This window comes from Gymnoscopelus braueri, assembly GCF_963280865.1.
Source record: "Gymnoscopelus braueri genome assembly, chromosome: 19".
Classification (NCBI taxonomy): Eukaryota; Metazoa; Chordata; class Actinopteri; order Myctophiformes; family Myctophidae; genus Gymnoscopelus; species Gymnoscopelus braueri.
The window spans coordinates 28,113,648-28,135,779 of NC_137621.1; the positions used below are offsets into that span (position 1 = coordinate 28,113,648).

General features: G+C 40.9%; 1 protein-coding gene across 1 annotated transcript in view; it reads left to right on the top strand.

Moving 5' to 3' along the window:
• The window catches only part of LOC308075341 (interferon-induced protein 44-like), a 15,231-nt gene extending 472 nt beyond the window's left edge, over window positions 1-14,759 (top strand). Inside the window, exons 2-8 of the mRNA XM_080415170.1 lie at window positions 2,464-2,969; window positions 3,211-3,268; window positions 3,587-3,782; window positions 4,258-4,410; window positions 9,541-9,712; window positions 9,871-9,971; window positions 13,400-14,759. Coding sequence (XP_080271296.1) covers window positions 2,489-2,969; window positions 3,211-3,268; window positions 3,587-3,782; window positions 4,258-4,410; window positions 9,541-9,712; window positions 9,871-9,971; window positions 13,400-13,618 — 1,380 coding nt within the window. The 5' untranslated portion in view covers window positions 2,464-2,488 and the 3' untranslated portion in view covers window positions 13,619-14,759. The remainder of the gene's footprint in view (window positions 1-2,463; window positions 2,970-3,210; window positions 3,269-3,586; window positions 3,783-4,257; window positions 4,411-9,540; window positions 9,713-9,870; window positions 9,972-13,399) is intronic.
• Window positions 14,760-22,132: the final 7,373 nt, after the last annotated feature.

The following is a 22,132-nucleotide window of genomic DNA, read 5'->3' on the forward strand; positions in this document are numbered from 1 at the left end:
GAGGGTGGTGGAAAAAGTACACACATGTTTTACTTAAGTAAAAATATCAATACTGCAATGTAGTAAAAGTGGGGAATTAAAAATGTACTTGTGTAAAAGTACAAAAGTATTGGTATCAAAATGTAGGCCTACTTACCAAAAGTAGAAAGTACTCATTATGCACAATGTCCCATTTCGCAAGTATTCAAATGTATAAATGTATACAAATCTTTTGAAAATAGCAGATCTACAAAACTCACAATGAGTCGCAATGCAAGTCATTGTGAGCTTGTAGATCAGCCATTTTCAAATGGCCAAAATGTGTATATAGGGTTGAAGTGGCTAGTATGTGTTTTGTAATAATAATCAAAATCTACAAAGTAACTAGTAACTAAAGTTTTCAAATAATTGTAGTGGAGTAAAAGTACAATATTTGCCTCCGAGATGTAGTGGAGTAGAAGTAAAAGTACTGAAAACTGGAAACATTCTAGTAAAGTAAAAAATACCAAAAAATTGTACTTGAGTAAATGTACTTAGTTAATTTACACCACTGGTTTTGAGAGTCTAGATTTCAAACGTGCATAAACATGTCATGCTCAAAGTTTGTCAGTAAAATAAAGGAGGACCCCGAACATGTCATTTCAAAGAGGAATGGACTGAATGATATGATCCTACTCTCAGATTCCAAAGCAACCAGAACTGAAATGTTTGGCCGGTGATTTGATTAAACATCTTTGTGATGTAATAAAAATAATAAAAATGCCCAGTGCATTTAGCTGTGGATGAGTCCATTGACACCACTGGTAATCCTCACTGTAGTTAAAGGTTCAAAGTGATCTTTAAATCTTTTGTACACGGTCACGGACACAAGAATAAAACCTATTTTTGTTTGGCTTCTTTAGTCATTGCATCAGCATAATTAAAAACCAAACAAAAATAGAAAATAAAATGACAGTAGGCTAATAATAAGGGAATAGAACAAACAGTCATATACGTTAGTTGTAGTTATAAATACACATTTGTAGATATGTGGCTGGCTTGACCGAACGGATTCCGGACCTTTGTCTCATTGAAATCCTTCTTTATGGACCTTTAAGATTTGTATATGAGGACCTCTTAAAGCCTGCTACCAAGTGTCCAATAATAATATAACAAAATAACCAACATAATATGCCAACAACATAATGGCTCCTACAAAAATATTTAAAAATCTTTAAAAAAATCAATCAATGATATGCAAGTGACCACATGTGAAACATGGTGCAGGTAAAGAGCAAAAACAGATGTCATGTCATCTGTGGAGAGGGAGCTGTTTGCTACCTAGACAAAGGAGGGTAGAACTGGACAAGTAAAGCTGATTTTCATCGATTGAGAGAAAGTGTTTCAAAGTGTTCAATAATAATAACAACTGTAATGACACTACACAGCATAATCCATGGAAACCTTCAATCTACAGCCTGGGGGTCTGCAATCACCATCAGACCTCCAACCTAAAAGTTTTCTCTGACCAAAGTTAGGGGCCCTTGCATCAAACTAGTTGGGACACTGCATTCCTTTAAATCCTGTCATGCCCTTCATTAATCACTCATCATGTACCTTTACCTTGCTTACGCCTGTGCATTGTCTAAAACTTTCTCATGAACACAGCGTACCTGTTCACCTTAATGGAAACCACAACTATTGAAGTCCCCTTGCCAAACATACAATTATTATAGCTGGTAGAACTTGGACCATGGACCATGCTGCATGTATTGCCATTGCCACTTGCCAGTATAGTTGACTTCCCAGTCTCCAGGTTTTCTTCAGAATAGGTTACTACTTTAAATCTGGCATCTCAATTTTGGGCATGTCATAGGCAAAGAAATAAGAAAAACTAATTATAACATTTTTTTTTTAAATAGCATAATCTACATGCTCACAACACAACATGTGATGCGATAAGTTGTGAGCTTGTAGGTCGACTTTTTTCAAAAGAATTTAGAATGTTTTGTGGTTAAGTGGCTCAGTGGTTAAGCAGAAATACTATCATTTTAAAATGTGTAGCACATTGGCATCAATCTGGGATCCCAGGTTTAAAAAAAAGGAAAAACAGCGCCCCCAGCGTTTTTCACTTTTGCATTTGAGTAGCGCAGCTCTGAATCTGTTCTAGAGAGATTACATTGGCATAGACACTATGGTACATTAGGAGTCCATTAGTTTACATTCAGGGCATATGTATTTCTGGTAATATTTACCTCTTATTTTGTATGTCTGTGGAAAAAAAATTATATTGATGAAAATGTCCATCACAAGCTGGCGTGGGGATGACCCCCGAATATTAGGCCAATCCATGCCATCGATACAAGGACAATAATGAAATCTCATTCACAGTGGGTAACACTCAAACCAAATCAGTTTGTACTGGACTAAAGTATTGGGATATGTGTGTGACTACATGCACCAAAATAAATGGGTTGTTACTGATATTTGTTTTATATCCTTTAGGGTTTAGATAACCTGGTCCTTTATCATGAGTGTGGTCACATCCAACCTCTCTGTGGGAAATGAGAAGAAGTTGCTGTCTTTGTTCGGTCATGTCAGGCTCCACCTGCTCTACAAAGCCAGTGTGCACGGCTATACCGCAACCGCCTTCCACAATCGTTGTGACCACCAGGGTCCCACCGTAATCGCAGCCTACAACAATGCCGGGTTCGTCTTTGGAGCCTACACTGCCAAGGATTACGCCAAGACTCAGCAGAACATCACTGATGAGAAGGCTTTCCTTTATAGCATGAGTGCAGGGTGTGAGAAGCCATTGAAGGTAGCCAGCAATGATGGTCAGAGTGGATTCACGGATGGAGATGGTGGTCCGAATTATGGCGCTTTGGTGTTCCTGCATGATGACAAGCCTGATATCCAGTCCAACCCGGGGACAGGATTCACTTTTACTCCTGATCAAATGCATGGAAATGTCCTGGCACTGACTGAGTTTGAAGTGTACCGCGTGGAGGGTGAGAGTGGAATTAGCCCTTATACAGTACCACCCCTCTCCATGAATGTCACTGTGCATCATACACAGATTCTGTGTAAACGATGGCAATATTTATCTAGTTTTGCAAGCTAAAAGTGGATCATGTACATGTAGATCTGATTGTGAATATTAATGTTGATTGTGTTTCAACTGGTCCATAATATGGTCAAAATATCCACAATAATTGTGATTATGAATAAAATAAAATCTTTCTTAAACAGACCTAGGAGGTCGTCTACTGGCTAAACCATGGAGGAAGACAGATGCGTGTACAGATGAGTATGCAGACTTATACAGACTGCATCTGGGGTCACCTTTTGCTATTAAAATGGAAAATGATTTAATTTTAATTCAGAAATGTTATAAATAAATTATAATCAGAGGATCACCAGTTATTTATATGAAGATTTTATCAACCAGAACTTCTTTTACCCTTGAGAAAAAAAGCCACAATTTATTTACATTTTGTACTATCAATTATTCTGTGAGAGAAACTATGACTTTTGTTTTAGATATTATGAAACCAAATTAATTATATTATTAACCAAATACATTTTATTGAAATGTCAAAAACCTGTACACATTTCCTTCCTCCAGGAATAGACAGACGTTGAAGAAGGGTATCCAGTCTTATAAACCTGCTATAAAATCAGTGTCACAGGCCAAGGTGCTGCTGGTCGGACCAGTAGGGTCTGGAAAGTCCAGCTTCTTCAACTCCATAAACTCTGTTTTCCGAGGCAACACGACATCCCAGGCAATCTGTGGCAGTGCAGGAAAGAGCCTTACCACCCAGGTACTGAAGCTGATTCTAACATTAAAATGAATGAAAGAAACATCTGACTATATTTCCTAATAAGATATCAATGTGTTTTATCTTGCTGTATAGTTTTTCTAACCTCTGCATGGATTAATAGTGTTGTGATTGCCACTTTAGAATGGCATCCCTGCAGGGTATGGTACTGTAACAGTAATGCTTGAGCAAGACCTACTGTAGACAGAGAAAGGTTTCTGCGGTGTAGTGCCGGAGAATGTTAAACTCTTATCGATATGATATAGTTTCTTGGTTTACATTGAAATAAATCAGTTGGTACATTTAATGAGAGCTACTTTATATCCGAAAGGGACCCAAAAACAATGTTCATTGTTTAGAGATGATTCATGATTGGGGGAAAAAGGGGGGGGGGGGGGTATTTCATTTATCAACTTAAATACAGCTCCAACAGATTCATTACAGCATGTTTTATATCCTGTACGATGTTGTTCTCTAGTTCCGCACTTTTTCCATCAAGGCGGGGAAAGGTGGTGAACCTCTTCCCCTGATTCTTTGTGACACTATGGGCCTGGAGGAGACTGCCGATAGTGGTTTGGACATGGATGACCTAATGAGCATCTTCAAGGGTCACGTACAAGATCGTTACCAGGTTCGAAAATAATTTATTGTGCTTGTAATATTATTATTATATTTGTATTATTAATGATTCAATCCCGAAGGGCTGAAACAAATGTGTCATTTCTTCTCCTTCTGCTGCAGTTTTGCACATTTTTTTAGATGTTAGTCATGACATTTTCCCCACTGAATGGAAGTTGTGTGCGTTTTCCACAAATATGACCCCAACTAGCCTGATGCGGTGCGATAATTAAAGGTCCACATTTTTGGGCGGTGAAACCGCCCCTATATGTGAGGTTTGGATATTTGCACACCAAATCCTGCGCTGTGATTGGCCACAAATGTACCCCCCTAACCCTGCACCGTGATTGGCCAATCACAGTCTATTCAGGACTGTGATTGGCTAAGGAAACATGACACATGTGCATAGCCCTATATAAGAAACCATAACTTTAAAAAAACATAACTTTGTTTTTTTAAGTTATGGTTTCCTCCATCACTTCTTCCATCACTTCTTCCATCACTTCTTCCATCACTGTGATGACCACTGTGACCACACCGCCCACTTCACACTGGGTGTGATTTTTTACCATCAGTGGGGAAATTAAATCTAACTTGGGGAGGTTCAACATCTGTAGATGGAGCTGTATTTTCACTGAATGCGCACCCCAGAATAGGGATGCTGGGGTTCATGTTGTTAACTCATCCTCAACTCCTATACTTGTCATACAACTCAAAAGCCACGTTTTCACTATAGTGCCAGAATTTTCCCAGCAAAAATAATTAGCATAACTTGCTGGCATGGCAATGGGAGAGAGCGTTTTAGCATGCCCTCATTGGCAGCAAAAGTTCTGGTATTGCCTGAAAAGCCACTGTTTTCATTTATTCGTTTATTTTCTACTACTTTATACTCTCCCGAAAGGTGACTGTAAGCACGCAAGATTTATTTTTCTCTCTCAATCATTCATTATCACAGGGCTGGGGTTAACAGGTGGTTTACATTTTTTCAAATGGCCACATTAAATCATACAAGACAGCTTTGTGTGTCAACAAATAACCTATTCCATATTCAAATATTCCTTTGAATATTAAAAATAAAAGAATGTTCGACTATAAAAATGAAGGTAGCGGAGTGAGAGGTTTGTAATGGGGCTACTAACCTACAAGCTCACAACGCGTTGCATCATCATCAGCGATGCTTTGTGGACTTGTAGATCGGCTCGCGTTCGCACGCGACACCACCATATGATGAAGTAAAGCCTTGAAGGGAGACTTCCCAAGCCCCCAGAAGCAGAACCACGGTAGAACAGTGAAGCGGCCAGGCCTGGTGGTCAAACCTGAGAACGCACTTAAAATGCTCCCGTTTGTGCGCATGCTCAAGACGTGTCACGACCCATGGAACCAATGGAATGGACCCATGGAACCCATATGGAACCAATATTTCTTATACTTCCGGGTGCTTCAAAACGCCACTGAGCAATTGCGTTGAAATGAATAGCTGGGGGCGGGGCAATCCGCCCTCTAGTTATATTATACCTCTATGGAGACTTCTCTCTTCTGCCACTGTGATCTCACGAGACAGGCTGCCGTTTAAGGTTACATGCGCCCAGAATCTCGCGAGAACTCGCACGGCAGATTATTTCCCATTATAGCCGAACCGGGAGCAGTACTGGCACCTGACGTAGGGGGGTTTTCCGGGTTGAATGGGAAACATGGCCACAGGCTGACTAAATAAGCGATTTGAGCGGTTGTTTCGTGCCGGACCAAGAAGCACACACGTTTAATCATCACACAATGTCACTTTAATTGATTAAAAAAATGTATAACAGGTCAAGCTGAAACGGGTGATTCATTTGGTAGTGAAGGCAGACCATTTACAACGAGACTCTGCTGAAAAATAGCTGAAAAAGCTATGTAAAAACTTAGCCATGGTTCACATGATGCTCATGACAGTCATGTTTCAGGGCTATGTAAAAACTATGTATGGATTGTCCCTCACGGTAAAACTCAATTGTCACATTTCTCTTGTAGCCTATACCTTAATTTGATTCAAACAAATAACAAATAGCTTGCTCTGCTCGACCACAATGACTGTTAAAGGTGACTCTCCACCAAACACTACTTCAGACTACAACAGTAAACACACACTCTTGGCACTCTATGAAATGTTCAGCTTACAAACCTCATTCCACTTTCCAAGGAGTGTTAGAAATATGAATTAGAACTTATTTAACTCTAATCTCTCAAGAACAGATTCTGCTCTGCGTTGGAATCTGTCGTGAAGGCTCGTCATAACATGTACGCACTGGGCTACAAGTGGGCGTGCCTTCAGATCAGGAAGCAGGCCGCGCTTTACCCAATCAAATGTAGTGGGCGGGATTCACGTGTCCGTCGATCTTTCCCCCTCGAAACAAACCCAAACTAATTTAACAATAGCGTCCGCGGAGCAGACAAAACCACGGAAAGATATTCACATTTTAACTTACTCTTTCATCATAGAAACAAGTGGGCTTATAACAAAAACGATCCATGTTCTCTGGGAGAAGTGGTGTTAGTGTTCCGTGTAGAAATATTGTTAGTGGGAATGAAAACATAGTGGCACCACCGGAAGTGAAAGCTGAAGGCAGACCAAAACCCCGGTTTCCTTTGCGCACGGGTGCTACGTCGCCATTGTCCCAGAGCCAGTGAGAGATAGTACAAACAGCAGAGGGTGCTGTTTTTTATTCTCACTGGCTCTGGGTTCCCAGATTGATTTAACTCTAACAAAAGTTATTTTTGTTCTGCTATTTTTTTTTGTTGTTTTGGCCTGGCTATCGCCATCATAGAGTTAAAAGTAATTGGTCGCCATCTTGGTTTTATAGAAACTCTCAGAGGATTCCCACAATGTGACTATAGCTGAATTCCATTCCCCAAAGCTCGGTCACTCGCTCACTCTCCTCGCTTCCTCCACTCGAGCCTAAGCCCTGCCCCTGCGAGGAGCCGAGGATTATTTGCGAGGACGGAGTGGTCAACCAGTTGCCCTCAAAGGATCGGAATGCACTCAGCGTCATTTCAAAGCGACTGCAAATTCCGTGATCACTTATGACGTTTCACACAGCTGGACCAGAGCAGCAGAGGCGTGGATGAAAATATACATGCATAGAATAATATTCAGGTATAGAATAATACAGAATATAAGAATAGACAATTCATCAATGTGGATGGCCACATTGTTATCTTTATAGTTAACATTTTGTGCAAAGCCATTTATTCCTGAAATAGTGAACGAAGCGCCAGGATGAGCAAACTTACATTCATGAATAAAATCCTGACCCGTCCCTCTTTTTGCTCGTACAGTCCCCGGACCCCCCACCCCCCGCAGCAGTCCCGCACGGCCCTGCTGCTTATAACAGCCACCGTATATTACAGAGTATGTCTGACTCTGAATTATATCATTCATGCTGTGTGGCCCATACGTCCTCTTTTACCCGGACATGTCTTCTTTTGTGGGGCTGTCTGTTTTATTTTATAAAATCCTTCAAATGTCTGGAGTTTTGAGAGTTTGGGTGATATCCCCCCCCCCACTTCTGGGACGAAGAAAAAAGAAAAAACGTGTGACTTTGCTTGATATTGTTTGATGGTGAAATAAACCATGACATGAAAGAAGATCCTTCACAGCTAATAGAGAATTTAAAATTTTAAGAATCGGTTCAGAATAGAATGAGTACGGCTATAGTTAAAGGTAGGGTAAGTGATATTTTTGGGTTAAAACAAAAAGTATTTTGTTAAAAGGTTAAAGCACTATATTCCGATAGTAATCATTGCTATAGAGTGTTTGTTCAGTAACAGGAGTCTCCCCGTCTCTCCAGCTCTTTAATAAACAGAAAATACATTTTCTGGTAGGTGTCAAAATCTCAGCCAATCAGGAGAAAGTACCCATTTTTAAGCTTCATTTTTATAGTGTTCCAGTTCCAATTTTGCCATTTTTAAGGCTCATTTATTAATGTCATCACTTCCAATTTCACTTGTTTAATCTATATCCTGATTGAGTTCTCTATCCTGATTGGATAAAATTGGAAATGAAACTGAAACTGAAACGAAAATGCATTTTCTGTTTTATAAAGAGCTGGAGAGACAAGGAGACTACTTTTACTGAACAAACACTCTATAGCAATGAGTACTATCAGAATAAAGAGCTATTTAACACTTATTTTAACCAAAGAAAATCACTTACCCTACCTTTAAATAGCGTAAAGTGTCCTCTTTTTGGGAATTCAGAATATAATTCAGCCTATATAATTCAGTCTATATATAAATACAATATATTATTTTAAACATAATCTTTGTCACAGTCATTTATAGTAGTCCATGCACTGCATTCATGCACGGAGAGAAATGAACTATCAGCTTTTGAGACAGAAGAAGTGTGCACAATATATTACAATGTATAATTGTATTATGCTTTATATCATACAACGCAATAAAGCCAGTGGCTTGTTGCGGTCTTTTCAGTTACTTTATGACAATCTGCGCCAGAATACGAAATGTATTTAACACGCTCACACTTGACTTGGCTGTCTCATTTTACTCACGGTTTGATGATGTTGCTTGATGAATTCCAAACTTGATGATTTAAAGCAGGTTGTTTATGGCGGGCAGGAGTTGTGTAACAGTTCCAAATAAAAAAGGGGGCAATAGTCCCCACAGTTTTGAAAATGTGTTTCTCTACTGGCGTGTTGACAAACTTGATTAATGAAACTATGGTGCCATTCCCCAAGGCCACCAGTAGGGGCCACATTTAGTCACTCACAAAAGAAAATTAAATTAAATGGTATTGTTTTTTTTGTTTTTAGTTTTTTCGTTTCTTCTTCATCTTCATCTGAAAGTCATCTTCTTTATCATCTTCCTGTTCCTTCCTTTTCATTTTCTCAAACTCATCTTCTTCTTCTGTGTTTGGACGCTGTTAGCCACTCGTCTATATCTACGTGTCTATAGACTACTTTATATTGTGAAAGTGAAAGTATAATATGGCAAAATGAAATCAATTAATAATCAGTCAGTCAGTCAGTCAGTCAGTCAGTCAGTCAATAAAATAGTCCATTTATACATTTATTTTGGAGAATGTATTTTAAGATGAAAGTTGAAGCTATTATTGAAAATACACATATCTATATCTCTACCCCAGTTTAGTCCCTCAGCTCCACTGCAAGCAGATTCAAAAGGCTATATGAAGGATCCAACTCTGAAGGACAAGATTCACTGCGTGGTGTATGTAATTGACTCCACCAAGATTGCTCTGATTTCTGAAAAGCTAGTGGAGAAGTTCGCTGCTATTCGGAAGAAGACACACCAGATGAGTGAGTGACCTGGGGGCACTTGACTTAACTTTCCCCACATTTGATATCTACTCATATTTTGATGTGTTTGTTGTTGTTTTCCTTTAGCTTATCCATTCTGTTCCATTCAATTCTGTTCTATTCTGTTCCATTCACCTTTGTGTTCTTCTGACCCATAGACATCCCCGTACTTGTGCTCATGACCAAAGTAGATGAAGCCTGTCCTCTAGTGGGAAAGGACCTGAAGAAAGTCTATCTCAGCAGTTATATACAGCAGCAGGTAACCAGATATAGCTAAATGGGTGTGGTCAGATGCATGTCTCGTGTTAGAATGTTTTAGTTGTCTCCCGAGACTATATGTTTTGCACCCTGTCCGTCCGTCCGTCCGTGTGTTTTGCAGGAGTGCCCTCAAATCATGAACACAGCGTGCAATTTCCGTGAAATTCTGCAGGCACATTCCCACAAGGCCGAGGAAGAAATGCCACTTTTTTCAAATCAACCCCATGGTGGCGCTATAACAGACCGATTCGTGTTTTTACCTTTAACTGCACCGATCTGTGTAAAACTTTGTATGCGCACTCTCTAGATGCCAAGGAAAAACATTTGGCCTGCATTTTTCACATCTGCCTTTTATAGCGCCACCAGGAGGCTGACTTATGTAAAACATTTTTTTTATATTACTCCTTCAGATTTTATCAAAATTTCACGCAAATCGGTAGACATGATATCTATAGTCATGCGATCAAGACAGATCTGTTCGATTTTTCATATTCCATTCCGAGCATTGCTGGCCCACAATAACCTATGGTGGAGACCTGTGCTCCGAGGAGCACTTTTTCTAGTTGTCATGTCATGTCATAGCTGTAGTATACAACCCTCGTAGACGTATTTATGATTCTGACGTTTTCAATCTACGAGAGTTGAAGGGTTCACGCACCATGGAGACATGGACTTTCTGCACTATGCCCCGCAGATACTCCAAACGTGTACAAATTGAAAATAAAGGTGCTTACCCCCAAGCCCCAAATGTTAACTGTCTCTACGTGGTAGTAGTTTAATGTAATAATCCATATCTTTCAATAAAGAAGTGTTTTAATGCCGTCTGTGGCCTAACGCCATTTTTTCACCCCCGTTTACTTCCTGTTTACATTTAGTGTAATTCTGGGTTTTACCGGATGCGCCCTGTCACTACCGCCCAATGGGAACTTCCGACATAATCGGCCACAGATGGCATTAAAACACTTCTTTATTGAAAGATATGGATTATTACATTAAACTACTACCGCGTAGAGACAGTTAATATTTGGGGCTTGGGGATAAGCACCTTTATTTTCAATTTGTACACGTTTGGAGTATCTGCGGGGCATAGTGCAGAAAGTCCATGTCTCCATGGGGCGTGAACCCTACAGCTCTCGTAGATTGAAAACGTCAGAATCATAAATACGTCTACGAGGGTTGTATACTACAGCTAGTCATATCACTGTGATGACATTTACTATTTAGCAATAGCCCTGATTATAGAGTACACATGGTCAGCAGCAACATGGGGACTACAGTCAGGGATGCATTGGTCATCATGGGACGCAGTAACATGCCGTCCCACTGCCTTTTGTTTTGAGCATGAGCATGCGCACGCACGTGCATCGATTAAAAACAACCCTTAATTCACACCTCAACAAAGTTTACAAAGGCTGCCGACTGCCGAGTGTCACACCGGCGTGAATTAACATAGGAATGAGCCTATAGAAGATGCATATCAATTGTCCATAATGTGTGACCTGTAATGTAGGTGTTAAGCAACATGCGCACGATGTCTTTAAAATAGCGTCCCACCAGACATAGATTGAGATTCACCAATAAAACACTGACTACAGTAGGCCTACATAGGGAAGTGGGTGGAATTGGCAGGACGACCACAATGACTGAAAAGGGGAGTGGGTGGGGGGGGATTTGAAAATAAATAAATAACAATGAATACAAGAACAGTCGCCTCAAGTCAAAACACGCTCGCCTTGGGTCAAGTCCGGCGACCTCGGAACGCAAACCACCAGGTATTCCTAAAACTAACCACAAAACTATGCCTAAATGTAGCCTTATGGCTTATTCCTAACCTTAACCTCAGTAAAGCAAATACAAGAATACAAGAACCGCTGGGGGCGAGCCGCGTGGTCCGTGAAAAGGGGGGGGCGGGGGGGGAGTCTTCCGGTTACTAATGGCACTCCATCGATTCCTCTAAGCGCTGAGTTTCATGGAATGATAGCTGCCTTGAAATTAGCATGCTGTTCTCCGAGAGGGTGATACACAATTAAATCCCCAGTGTTCATGTATATGTTACAGGGTGAATGGAGAACCAGGTAGATTGAAGAAGGCGCGCTCGTTTTTACCACCCACCCAGCAATTCTGTAGAAGCAACACTAGAGGGAGCCACGAGCCAGGCTTGTGCACAACATATATGGCCGCGACCTACACACACACACACACACACACACACACACACACACACACACGCACGCGTGCACGCGCTCATGCTTTCAATTTGGTTTATTGAAAGCAGGACTGTTAAGATACTTTTATTGTGTTCTGGCTTTTGTTTTAGTTTCTTCCTGACACGCACACACACACACACACACACACACACACACACACACACACACACACACACACACACACACAGTGATCCATGAAAAGAACTATTCTGTCCCTATCGGTTTACAACTCAAACGGCGCTGAGTCGACTAGTAGAGCATCGGCCGGTCAGCGCGGGCACTCGCGCCTGGAGGCGCGAGGGCGCGCTTCCTCGGCCTCAAGCTCTACTGAGTCGGCGCGCCTCCGTCATGGACAAGCCTGTGCGTGTTAACGCGTGTTCAGCGTTCCCCTAATAAACCCCCGCCTCGCAGCGCCGCGTCCTCCTTCTCGCGAGCCTCGCTAATAAACCCTGTCTCGAAAAGCCCCGCCTCGCACCGAAGCCCCGTGCCTAAAAACGAGCGCTCTGTCTTCAATCTACCTGGTTCTCCATTCACCCTGTGACATACACTCCCAGGGTTCAAGGACAACTTTAGTTTTTTACAACCAAGGTTTATATTTTAGATTGTAATTAAAGTAAATAAAATATGAGTGTAACATTTTTTTAATTTACTGCTTTCTATAGTTTTAGCAATTTTCGCGATCTTTTTTACAGTGGGCGGGGGCATTCTGTCCGGTGGCTAAATATGTCTTTTTTTACACAATAACCCAGTGTTTTCTTTATTATTATTTACAGTAGCTCTTCTAGCCCCCAATAACTCACATCTGGCCATCAAAGACCACGGGACCTTTTTTATTGTGTAAAAAAGGCATATTTAGCCACCGGACAGAATGCCCCCGCCCACTGTAAAAAATATCACGAAAATTGCCAAATCTATAGAAAGCAGTAAATGAAAAAAAAATGACACTCATCTTTTATTTACTTTAATTACAAGCTAAAATATAAACCTTGGTTGTAAAAAAAACAAAGTTGTCCTTTAAATTAACGCTTTTCTCTGTAGTTTTGGTGATACCAAGTGCTAGAAAGCTGCTTTTACAGTTCTGGCCCATCCCGTTTGCTGTAAACTACAAGTCAAGTCAACCTTGGTGTAACATTACCATTTGTACATCTGACATCTATTAATTTGCTGCACATGTCTCCAGCCCAGAACTCACATGAATACTTGGTCCTTCACTGTCTTTCAGGCCCAGAAATTAAGCTCTTGGCTTCGCGTCCCGTTAAAAGATGTGCTGCCAGTGAAAAACTACAGCCATGAGATAAACCTGGATCTAGATGTTGATGTTCTGCTGATGAGCGCAGTGAAGCAGATACTCAACTACGCAGACAGCTTCTTTGATAACCAGGAGGAAGAGGTGGATGCACCCCACAATGCAAAGGCCAAATATGAGGGTAGGATAGAATAGGATAGCACTTTATTAAGCCCCCAAGGGGGAAATTCAGGGTGTTACATTAGCAAAACATAAGAACAGTAATACACTATGTTCAAAACATAAGAACAGGAATACACTATGTTCAAAACACACACACACACACACACACACACATACAGGTTTGTTCATGAATGGGGGGGGGGGCACAGTCCACGATTAAGAGTGTCCATAAAACACCATTTATCCACTTTTTTGGTTTCTTGTTTTGTTTTTTGTTACTTCTTTGTGGGTGGGTCGTGGCTATTTTTCTGCTGCACGACCACGTTTCATTGTTTTCCAGACCTGATAAGAGCCTTTGCTCTTATCAGGTTTGTTGTTCCTGGACAGGGCTGAGATAGCTGCATGCAGTTCTCCCCTACTGTTATTCACATACTCTTTAACAGTATACAACAGTAAGTTGTTAAGTTTAAAGATTTGTTTTACGGTTGTTTTTATTTGTCAATGTATCTCTATTTCCAAAATGATGGTTAGATTTACATAGAGTTAATGATCAGTTGCTAAGTGAATCATTATAATCTGATTATAACAATGTATTAATTGATTGACACACGATGAGTCTAATAAGTATGGTGATGACAAGTCACTCGTCGAAGTCTGAGCCATTTATTATGATGCCACGCCCTCAGTGGGGACTGGGGACCCCTTAGCCTGGGATCAATACCATTTCCGGGTATCTGATCCGGTCGGATCGGAAATAAAACAATGTGACGCCATCACGCCAACCGGAACCCACCACCAGAACACGATAGTTATTTTCCTTTTTTCTAAACCGGATCACACGGGCCAGTTTGGAACGAATACCAGGCTTTCCTCCGTGGTGGAAAGGCTGGTGATGCGAGGTTAGGACCCCTAGAGATCCTTGAGGAGGTTCCAGGGGGTCCCCAGCAAATGTAAATTTAACCACTTTAACCCTATTTTATACTTTGAATTTATTTTTTATTTCTAATGGGGGTCCCTGGCACTAAATCTTTTCAAATGGGGGTCTGCGGCTAAATACAAATCAATTAGGGGGTCCTTGACATGAAAATGTTTGAGAAGCACAGAAATGTGGCATTTCATGATTTATGTTAATGATTGTATGACCTAAAAATAAACGCATTTAATGAGAAAATAACTTTTGTCAATCTCCTGTTTTATCATTCCAAACCCATTTAACAAGTACCCTACTCGGGTTGATTGAGAATGTGTTTAGTGTCTACTAGGATACTACTACTAGAATACTACTAATGTTGTAATCACAAGTTGTAGCCCTTACCACAGCTAACCACAAGGTGTCACAATCACAATATGAAAAGAAATTGCAGTCAAGCCACATTCAAATAATATTTCAACACAATTGTGTTGAAATATTATTATTATATTATTATTATTATTATTATTATTATTATTAATAATAAATATTATTATTTATAATATTCTTATTAACAATGGAGTTAACTCCATTGTTGTTATATGTGTGTGTAATATAAGTTCGTATAAGCAATTTAAAATTATGACAAATGTGTTTTAATTTAAACATTTACAAAAAATAGCCTATATAGGCCTACATATATTGAAACAAACAAAACTGCATAAAGATTTTTTATTTTATTTTGAGCCACAAAGGTGGAACAGTTTCGATGACGCCCTCTAGGCCAGTGGTTTCCAAACGTTTTAGCTCGAGTTCCAAAAAAGAAATTTGCTGTCTCCATGGGACCCAAACTAGTGAAAATAGCAGATCTACAAGCTCACAACGCCTGGACGCATTGTGAGCTTGTAGATCGGCTATTTTCACTACTTCTTAAAACTTTTTAAAAATTATTATTTAGGGAATTCCTTTGATTTTTATTTCTTAATCTATGAAATTCTTTTTTTTCTTTTTCTTTTTTTTATAATAATAATTAAAAACAAAATGTATAGAAAACCAAACTAAACTAGACGGGTCGCAATTCTGGGAAATTGCAAAGTGTGGTTGCGCCGATGCCGGTCGCAGGTCGGCGCCGCCGGGACTCGAGGAATGCGCTTGGAGGAATACCGTCAGAGGTCGCGTGACGTGCCATTCGAATTTTGTGCTGATTGGATCCTGTGTTCGTGATACATGGCGTTTTGATTTGAAGAAATAGGCCCCTCCCACTAAAATAAATAAGCCCCTCCCACAAATGTAGTGGGCCAATGACATCGTCATGTCACTCCTGAGATCACCTGCTTTTCAATATGAGAGGAGTGATCCCCCCAAAAATCATGTTTTTGCATCAAACGGTTACGTTTTGCAGAGTTGTGGCGCCCCCTATGGGTCAAAGTGGAAATGCTTTTGGGGATTCGTTGAGTAAACCACCCTCGACATGTGATTCAAATTTGGGATCGATTGGACGTTTCGTTCGTGATTTTTGGCATTTTTGGTCAAACGGGCTCCTCCCACTAACTTTGGAAGCCAATTACGGACGAACGGTAAGGACTATCAAAATGCCGTTTGGATAGGTTTATCGCATGAGTCCATAGATCACGTGTACCGATTTTTGTGAGATTTGGAAAAAAAAATTAGGAAAAGGTGCAAAAAGTGTGTTTTGAAGAAAATTCAAAATGGCGGAAAATCTATCCTGACGCAAATGGGCGTGGCCTATATAGGGAGATGCGTCGTGACCCAAGGAATCCAGGGAAAAATAAATTTTGATTTTACGACATACGGTTCAAGAGTTATAGGCTAAAACGTAAAGGGGGCTGTTATAGCGCCACCATGAGGCCGATTGGTGTAATTATTTTTCCAATAATTTTGCACTAAATATTGAACCTAGCCACCAAATCTTGTAGCTCTAGCCCTTACGGTCTTTGAGAGAAAAATACTTGAATTTGAGTTTTTTCACTTTTCCATTAAAGCGGATGGGGAAATTTAATGCACTAATAAATCAATATCAATTAAACTATTTAACCAATCTCTTAGCAAAATACAAGCGCACGATTCAAGGTCAAGACGGTCATTTTGAGATATGGCACAACATTGGGGGATAAAAACTGTGGGAGGAATAGCAGTTCGAAATATTGTTTATCTAGAAATAAATAAAGTATCCCTAGAACTATAGTCTGGTTGCCCTGTTAGGGCAACCACACTAACAAGACGGGTCGCAATTCAGGGCAATTGCAAAGTGTGGTTGCGCCGACGCCGGTCGCAGGTTGCCGCCGCCCGGACTTGAGGAATATGCTTGGAGGAATACCATCGGAGGCTGCGTGACGTGCCATTCGAATTTGGTGCTGATTGGATCCTGTGTTCGTGATACATGGCGTTTTGATTTGAAGAAATAGGCCCCTCCCACTAAAATAAATAAGCCCCTCCCACAAATTTAGCGGGCCAATGACATCCTCATGTCACTCCTGAGATCACCTGCTTTTCAATTTGAGAGGAGTGATCCCCCAAAAACCATGTTTTTGCATCAGAGGGTTACGTTTTGCGCAGTTGTGGTGCCCCCTATGGGTCAAAGTGGAAATGCTTTTGGGGATTTGTTGAGTAAACCACCCTCGACATGTAATTCAAATTTGGGATCGATTGGACGTTTCGTTCGTGATTTTTGGCCTTTTTGGTAAAACGGGCCCCTCCAACTGACTTTGGAAGCCATTTACAGACGAACGGTAAGGACTATCAAAATGCCGTTTGGACATATTTATCGCATGGGTCCAAAGATGACCTGTACCGATTTTTGTGAGATTTGGACAAAATTTGTAGGAAAAGGAGCAAAAAGTGTGTTTTGAAGAAAATTCAATATGGCGGAAAATCTATCCTGACGCAAATGGGCGTGGCCTATATAGGGAGATGCGTCGTGACCCAAGGAATCCAGGGAAAAAGAAATTTTGATTTTACGACCTACGGTTCAAGAGTTATAGGCCAAAACGTAAAGGACGCTGTTATAGCGCCACCATGTGGCCGATTAGTGTAATTATTTTTTCAATAATTTCGGACTAAATTATGAACCTCCCCTCCAAATCTGGTAACTCTAGCTCTTACGGTTTCAGAGAAAAAAATACTTGAATTTGAGTTTTTTCACTTTTCCATTAAAGCGGATGGGGAAATTTAATGCACTAATAAATCAATATCAATTAAACTATTTAACCAATCTCTTAGCAAAATACAAGCGCACGATTCAAGGTCAAGACGGTCATTTTGAGATATGGCACAACATTGGGGGATAAAAACTGTGGGAGGAATAGCAGTTCGAAATATTGTTTATCTAGAAATAAATAAAGTATCCCTAGAACTATAGTCTGGTTGCCCTGTTAGGGCAACCACACTAACAAGACGGGTCGCAATTCAGGGCAATTGCAAAGTGTGGTTGCGCCGACGCCGGTCGCAGGTTGCCGCCGCCCGGACTTGAGGAATATGCTTGGAGGAATACCATCGGAGGCTGCGTGACGTGCCATTCGAATTTGGTGCTGATTGGATCCTGTGTTCGTGATACATGGCGTTTTGATTTGAAGAAATAGGCCCCTCCCACTAAAATAAATAAGCCCCTCCCACAAATTTAGCGGGCCAATGACATCCTCATGTCACTCCTGAGATCACCTGCTTTTCAATTTGAGAGGAGTGATCCCCCAAAAACCATGTTTTTGCATCAGAGGGTTACGTTTTGCGCAGTTGTGGTGCCCCCTATGGGTCAAAGTGGAAATGCTTTTGGGGATTTGTTGAGTAAACCACCCTCGACATGTAATTCAAATTTGGGATCGATTGGACGTTTCGTTCGTGATTTTTGGCCTTTTTGGTAAAACGGGCCCCTCCAACTGACTTTGGAAGCCATTTACAGACGAACGGTAAGGACTATCAAAATGCCGTTTGGACATATTTATCGCATGGGTCCAAAGATGACCTGTACCGATTTTTGTGAGATTTGGACAAAATTTTTAGGAAAAGGAGCAAAAAGTGTGTTTTGAAGAAAATTCAATATGGCGGAAAATCTATCCTGACGCAAATGGGCGTGGCCTATATAGGGAGATGCGTCGTGACCCAAGGAATCCAGGGAAAAATAAATTTTGATTTTACGACCTACGGTTCAAGAGTTATAGGCCAAAACGTAAAGGACGCTGTTATAGCGCCACCATGTGGCCGATTAGTGTAATTATTTTTTCAATAATTTCGGACTAAATTATGAACCTCCCCTCCAAATCTGGTAACTCTAGCTCTTACGGTTTCAGAGAAAAAAATACTTGAATTTGAGTTTTTTCACTTTTACATTAAAGCGGATGGGGAAATTTAATGCACTAATAAATCAATATCAATTAAACTATTTAACCAATCTCTTAGCAAAATACAAGCGCACGATTCCAGGTCAAGACGGTCATTTTGAGATATGGCACAACATTGGGGGATAAAAACTGTGGGAGGAGAGACGGTCTAAAGTATTGTTTATCTAGAAAGATTAATATGATAGTATCCCTAGACTATAGTCTGGTTGCCCTGTTAGGGCAACCACACTAACTAGACGCGTCGCAATTCAGGGCAATTGCAGAGTGTGGTTGCGCCGACGCTAGTCGCGGGTCGCTGCCGCCGGGACTCGAGGAATTCGCCGGGAGGAATACTGTCGGAGGCTGCGTCAATTACATTGTCACGTCACTACTGAGATCACTTGCGTTTCATGTTGAGAGGATTGATCCCCCCGAAATCATGTTTTTGCATCAAACGGTTATATTTCGCACATTTGTGGCGCCCCCTATGGGTCAAAGTGGAAATGCTTTTGGGGATTCGTTGAGTAAACCACCCTTGACATGTGATTCAAATTTGGGATGGATTGGAAGTTTCGTTCGTGATTTTTGGCATTTTTTGTAAAACGGGCCCCTCCCGCTAACTTCGGAAGCCATTTACGGACGAACGGTACGGACTATCAAAATTGGACAACATTTGAAGGAGAAGTAGCTAAAAGTGTGTTTTGAAGAAAATTCAAAATGGCGGAAAATCTATCCTGACGGAAATGGGCGTGGCCTATGTGGGGCGATGCGTCGTGACCCAAGGAATCCAGGGGAAAATAAATTTTGATTTTACGACCTACGGTTCAAGAGTTATAGAACAAAACGTAAAGGGGGCTGTTATAGCGCCACCATGTGGCCGATTAGTGTAATTATTTTTTCAATAATTTCGGACTAAATTATGAACCTCCCCTCCAAATCTGGTAACTCTAGCTCTTACGGTTTCAGAGAAAAAAATACTTGAATTTGAGTTTTTTCACTTTTACATTAAAGCGGATGGGGAAATTTAATGCACTAATAAATCAATATCAATTAAACTATTTAACCAATCTCTTAGCAAAATACAAGCGCACGATTCCAGGTCAAGACGGTCATTTTGAGATATGGCACAACATTGGGGGATAAAAACTGTGGGAGGAGAGACGGTCTAAAGTATTGTTTATCTAGAAAGATTAATATGATAGTATCCCTAGAACTATAGTCTGGTTGCCCTGTTAGGGCAACCACACTAACTAGACGCGTCGCAATTCAGGGCAATTGCAGAGTGTGGTTGCGCCGACGCTAGTCGCGGGTCGCTGCCGCCGGGACTCGAGGAATTCGCCGGGAGGAATACTGTCGGAGGCTGCGTCAATTACATTGTCACGTCACTACTGAGATCACTTGCGTTTCATGTTGAGAGGATTGATCCCCCCGAAATCATGTTTTTGCATCAAACGGTTATATTTCGCACATTTGTGGCGCCCCCTATGGGTCAAAGTGGAAATGCTTTTGGGGATTCGTTGAGTAAACCACCCTTGACATGTGATTCAAATTTGGGATGGATTGGAAGTTTCGTTCGTGATTTTTGGCATTTTTTGTAAAACGGGCCCCTCCCGCTAACTTCGGAAGCCATTTACGGACGAACGGTACGGACTATCAAAATTGGACAACATTTGAAGGAGAAGTAGCTAAAAGTGTGTTTTGAAGAAAATTCAAAATGGCGGAAAATCTATCCTGACGGAAATGGGCGTGGCCTATGTGGGGCGATGCGTCGTGACCCAAGGAATCCAGGGGAAAATAAATTTTGATTTTACGACCTACGGTTCAAGAGTTATAGAACAAAACGTAAAGGGGGCTGTTATAGCGCCACCATGTGGCCGATTAGTGTAATTATTTTTTCAATAATTTCGGACTAAATTATGAACCTCCCCTCCAAATCTGGTAACTCTAGCTCTTACGGTTTCAGAGAAAAAAATACTTGAATTTGAGTTTTTTCACTTTTACATTAAAGCGGATGGGGAAATTTAATGCACTAATAAATCAATATCAATTAAACTATTTAACCAATCTCTTAGCAAAATACAAGCGCACGATTCCAGGTCAAGACGGTCATTTTGAGATATGGCACAACATTGGGGGATAAAAACTGTGGGAGGAGAGACGGTCTAAAGTATTGTTTATCTAGAAAGATTAATATGATAGTATCCCTAGAACTATAGTCTGGTTGCCCTGTTAGGGCAACCACACTAACTAGACGCGTCGCAATTCAGGGCAATTGCAGAGTGTGGTTGCGCCGACGCTAGTCGCGGGTCGCTGCCGCCGGGACTCGAGGAATTCGCCGGGAGGAATACTGTCGGAGGCTGCGTCAATTACATTGTCACGTCACTACTGAGATCACTTGCGTTTCATGTTGAGAGGATTGATCCCCCCGAAATCATGTTTTTGCATCAAACGGTTATATTTCGCACATTTGTGGCGCCCCCTATGGGTCAAAGTGGAAATGCTTTTGGGGATTCGTTGAGTAAACCACCCTTGACATGTGATTCAAATTTGGGATGGATTGGAAGTTTCGTTCGTGATTTTTGGCATTTTTTGTAAAACGGGCCCCTCCCGCTAACTTCGGAAGCCATTTACGGACGAACGGTACGGACTATCAAAATTGGACAACATTTGAAGGAGAAGTAGCTAAAAGTGTGTTTTGAAGAAAATTCAAAATGGCGGAAAATCTATCCTGACGGAAATGGGCGTGGCCTATGTGGGGCGATGCGTCGTGACCCAAGGAATCCAGGGGAAAATAAATTTTGATTTTACGACCTACGGTTCAAGAGTTATAGAACAAAACGTAAAGGGGGCTGTTATAGCGCCACCATGTGGCCGATTAGTTAAATTATTTTTACAATAATTTCGGACTAAATTATGAACCTCCCCTCTAAATCTGGTAACTCTGGCTCTTACGGTTTCTGAGAAAAAAATACTTGAATTTGAGTTTTTTCACTTTTCCATTAAAGCGGATGGGGAAATTTAATGCACTAATAAATCAATATCAATTAAACTATTTAACCAATCTCTTAGCAAAATACAAGCGCACGATTCCCGGTCAAGACGGTCATTTTGACATATGGCACTAAATTGGGAAAAATAAACTGTGGGAGGAGTAGCGCGGCAAAATAAGTTACTACGGTTCAAGAGTTATAAGCCAAAAGGTAAAGTGGACTGTTATAGCGCCACCATGAGGCCGATTGGTGTAATTATTTTTTTCAATAATTTCGCACTAAATTATGAACTTCCCCTCCAAATCTGGTAACT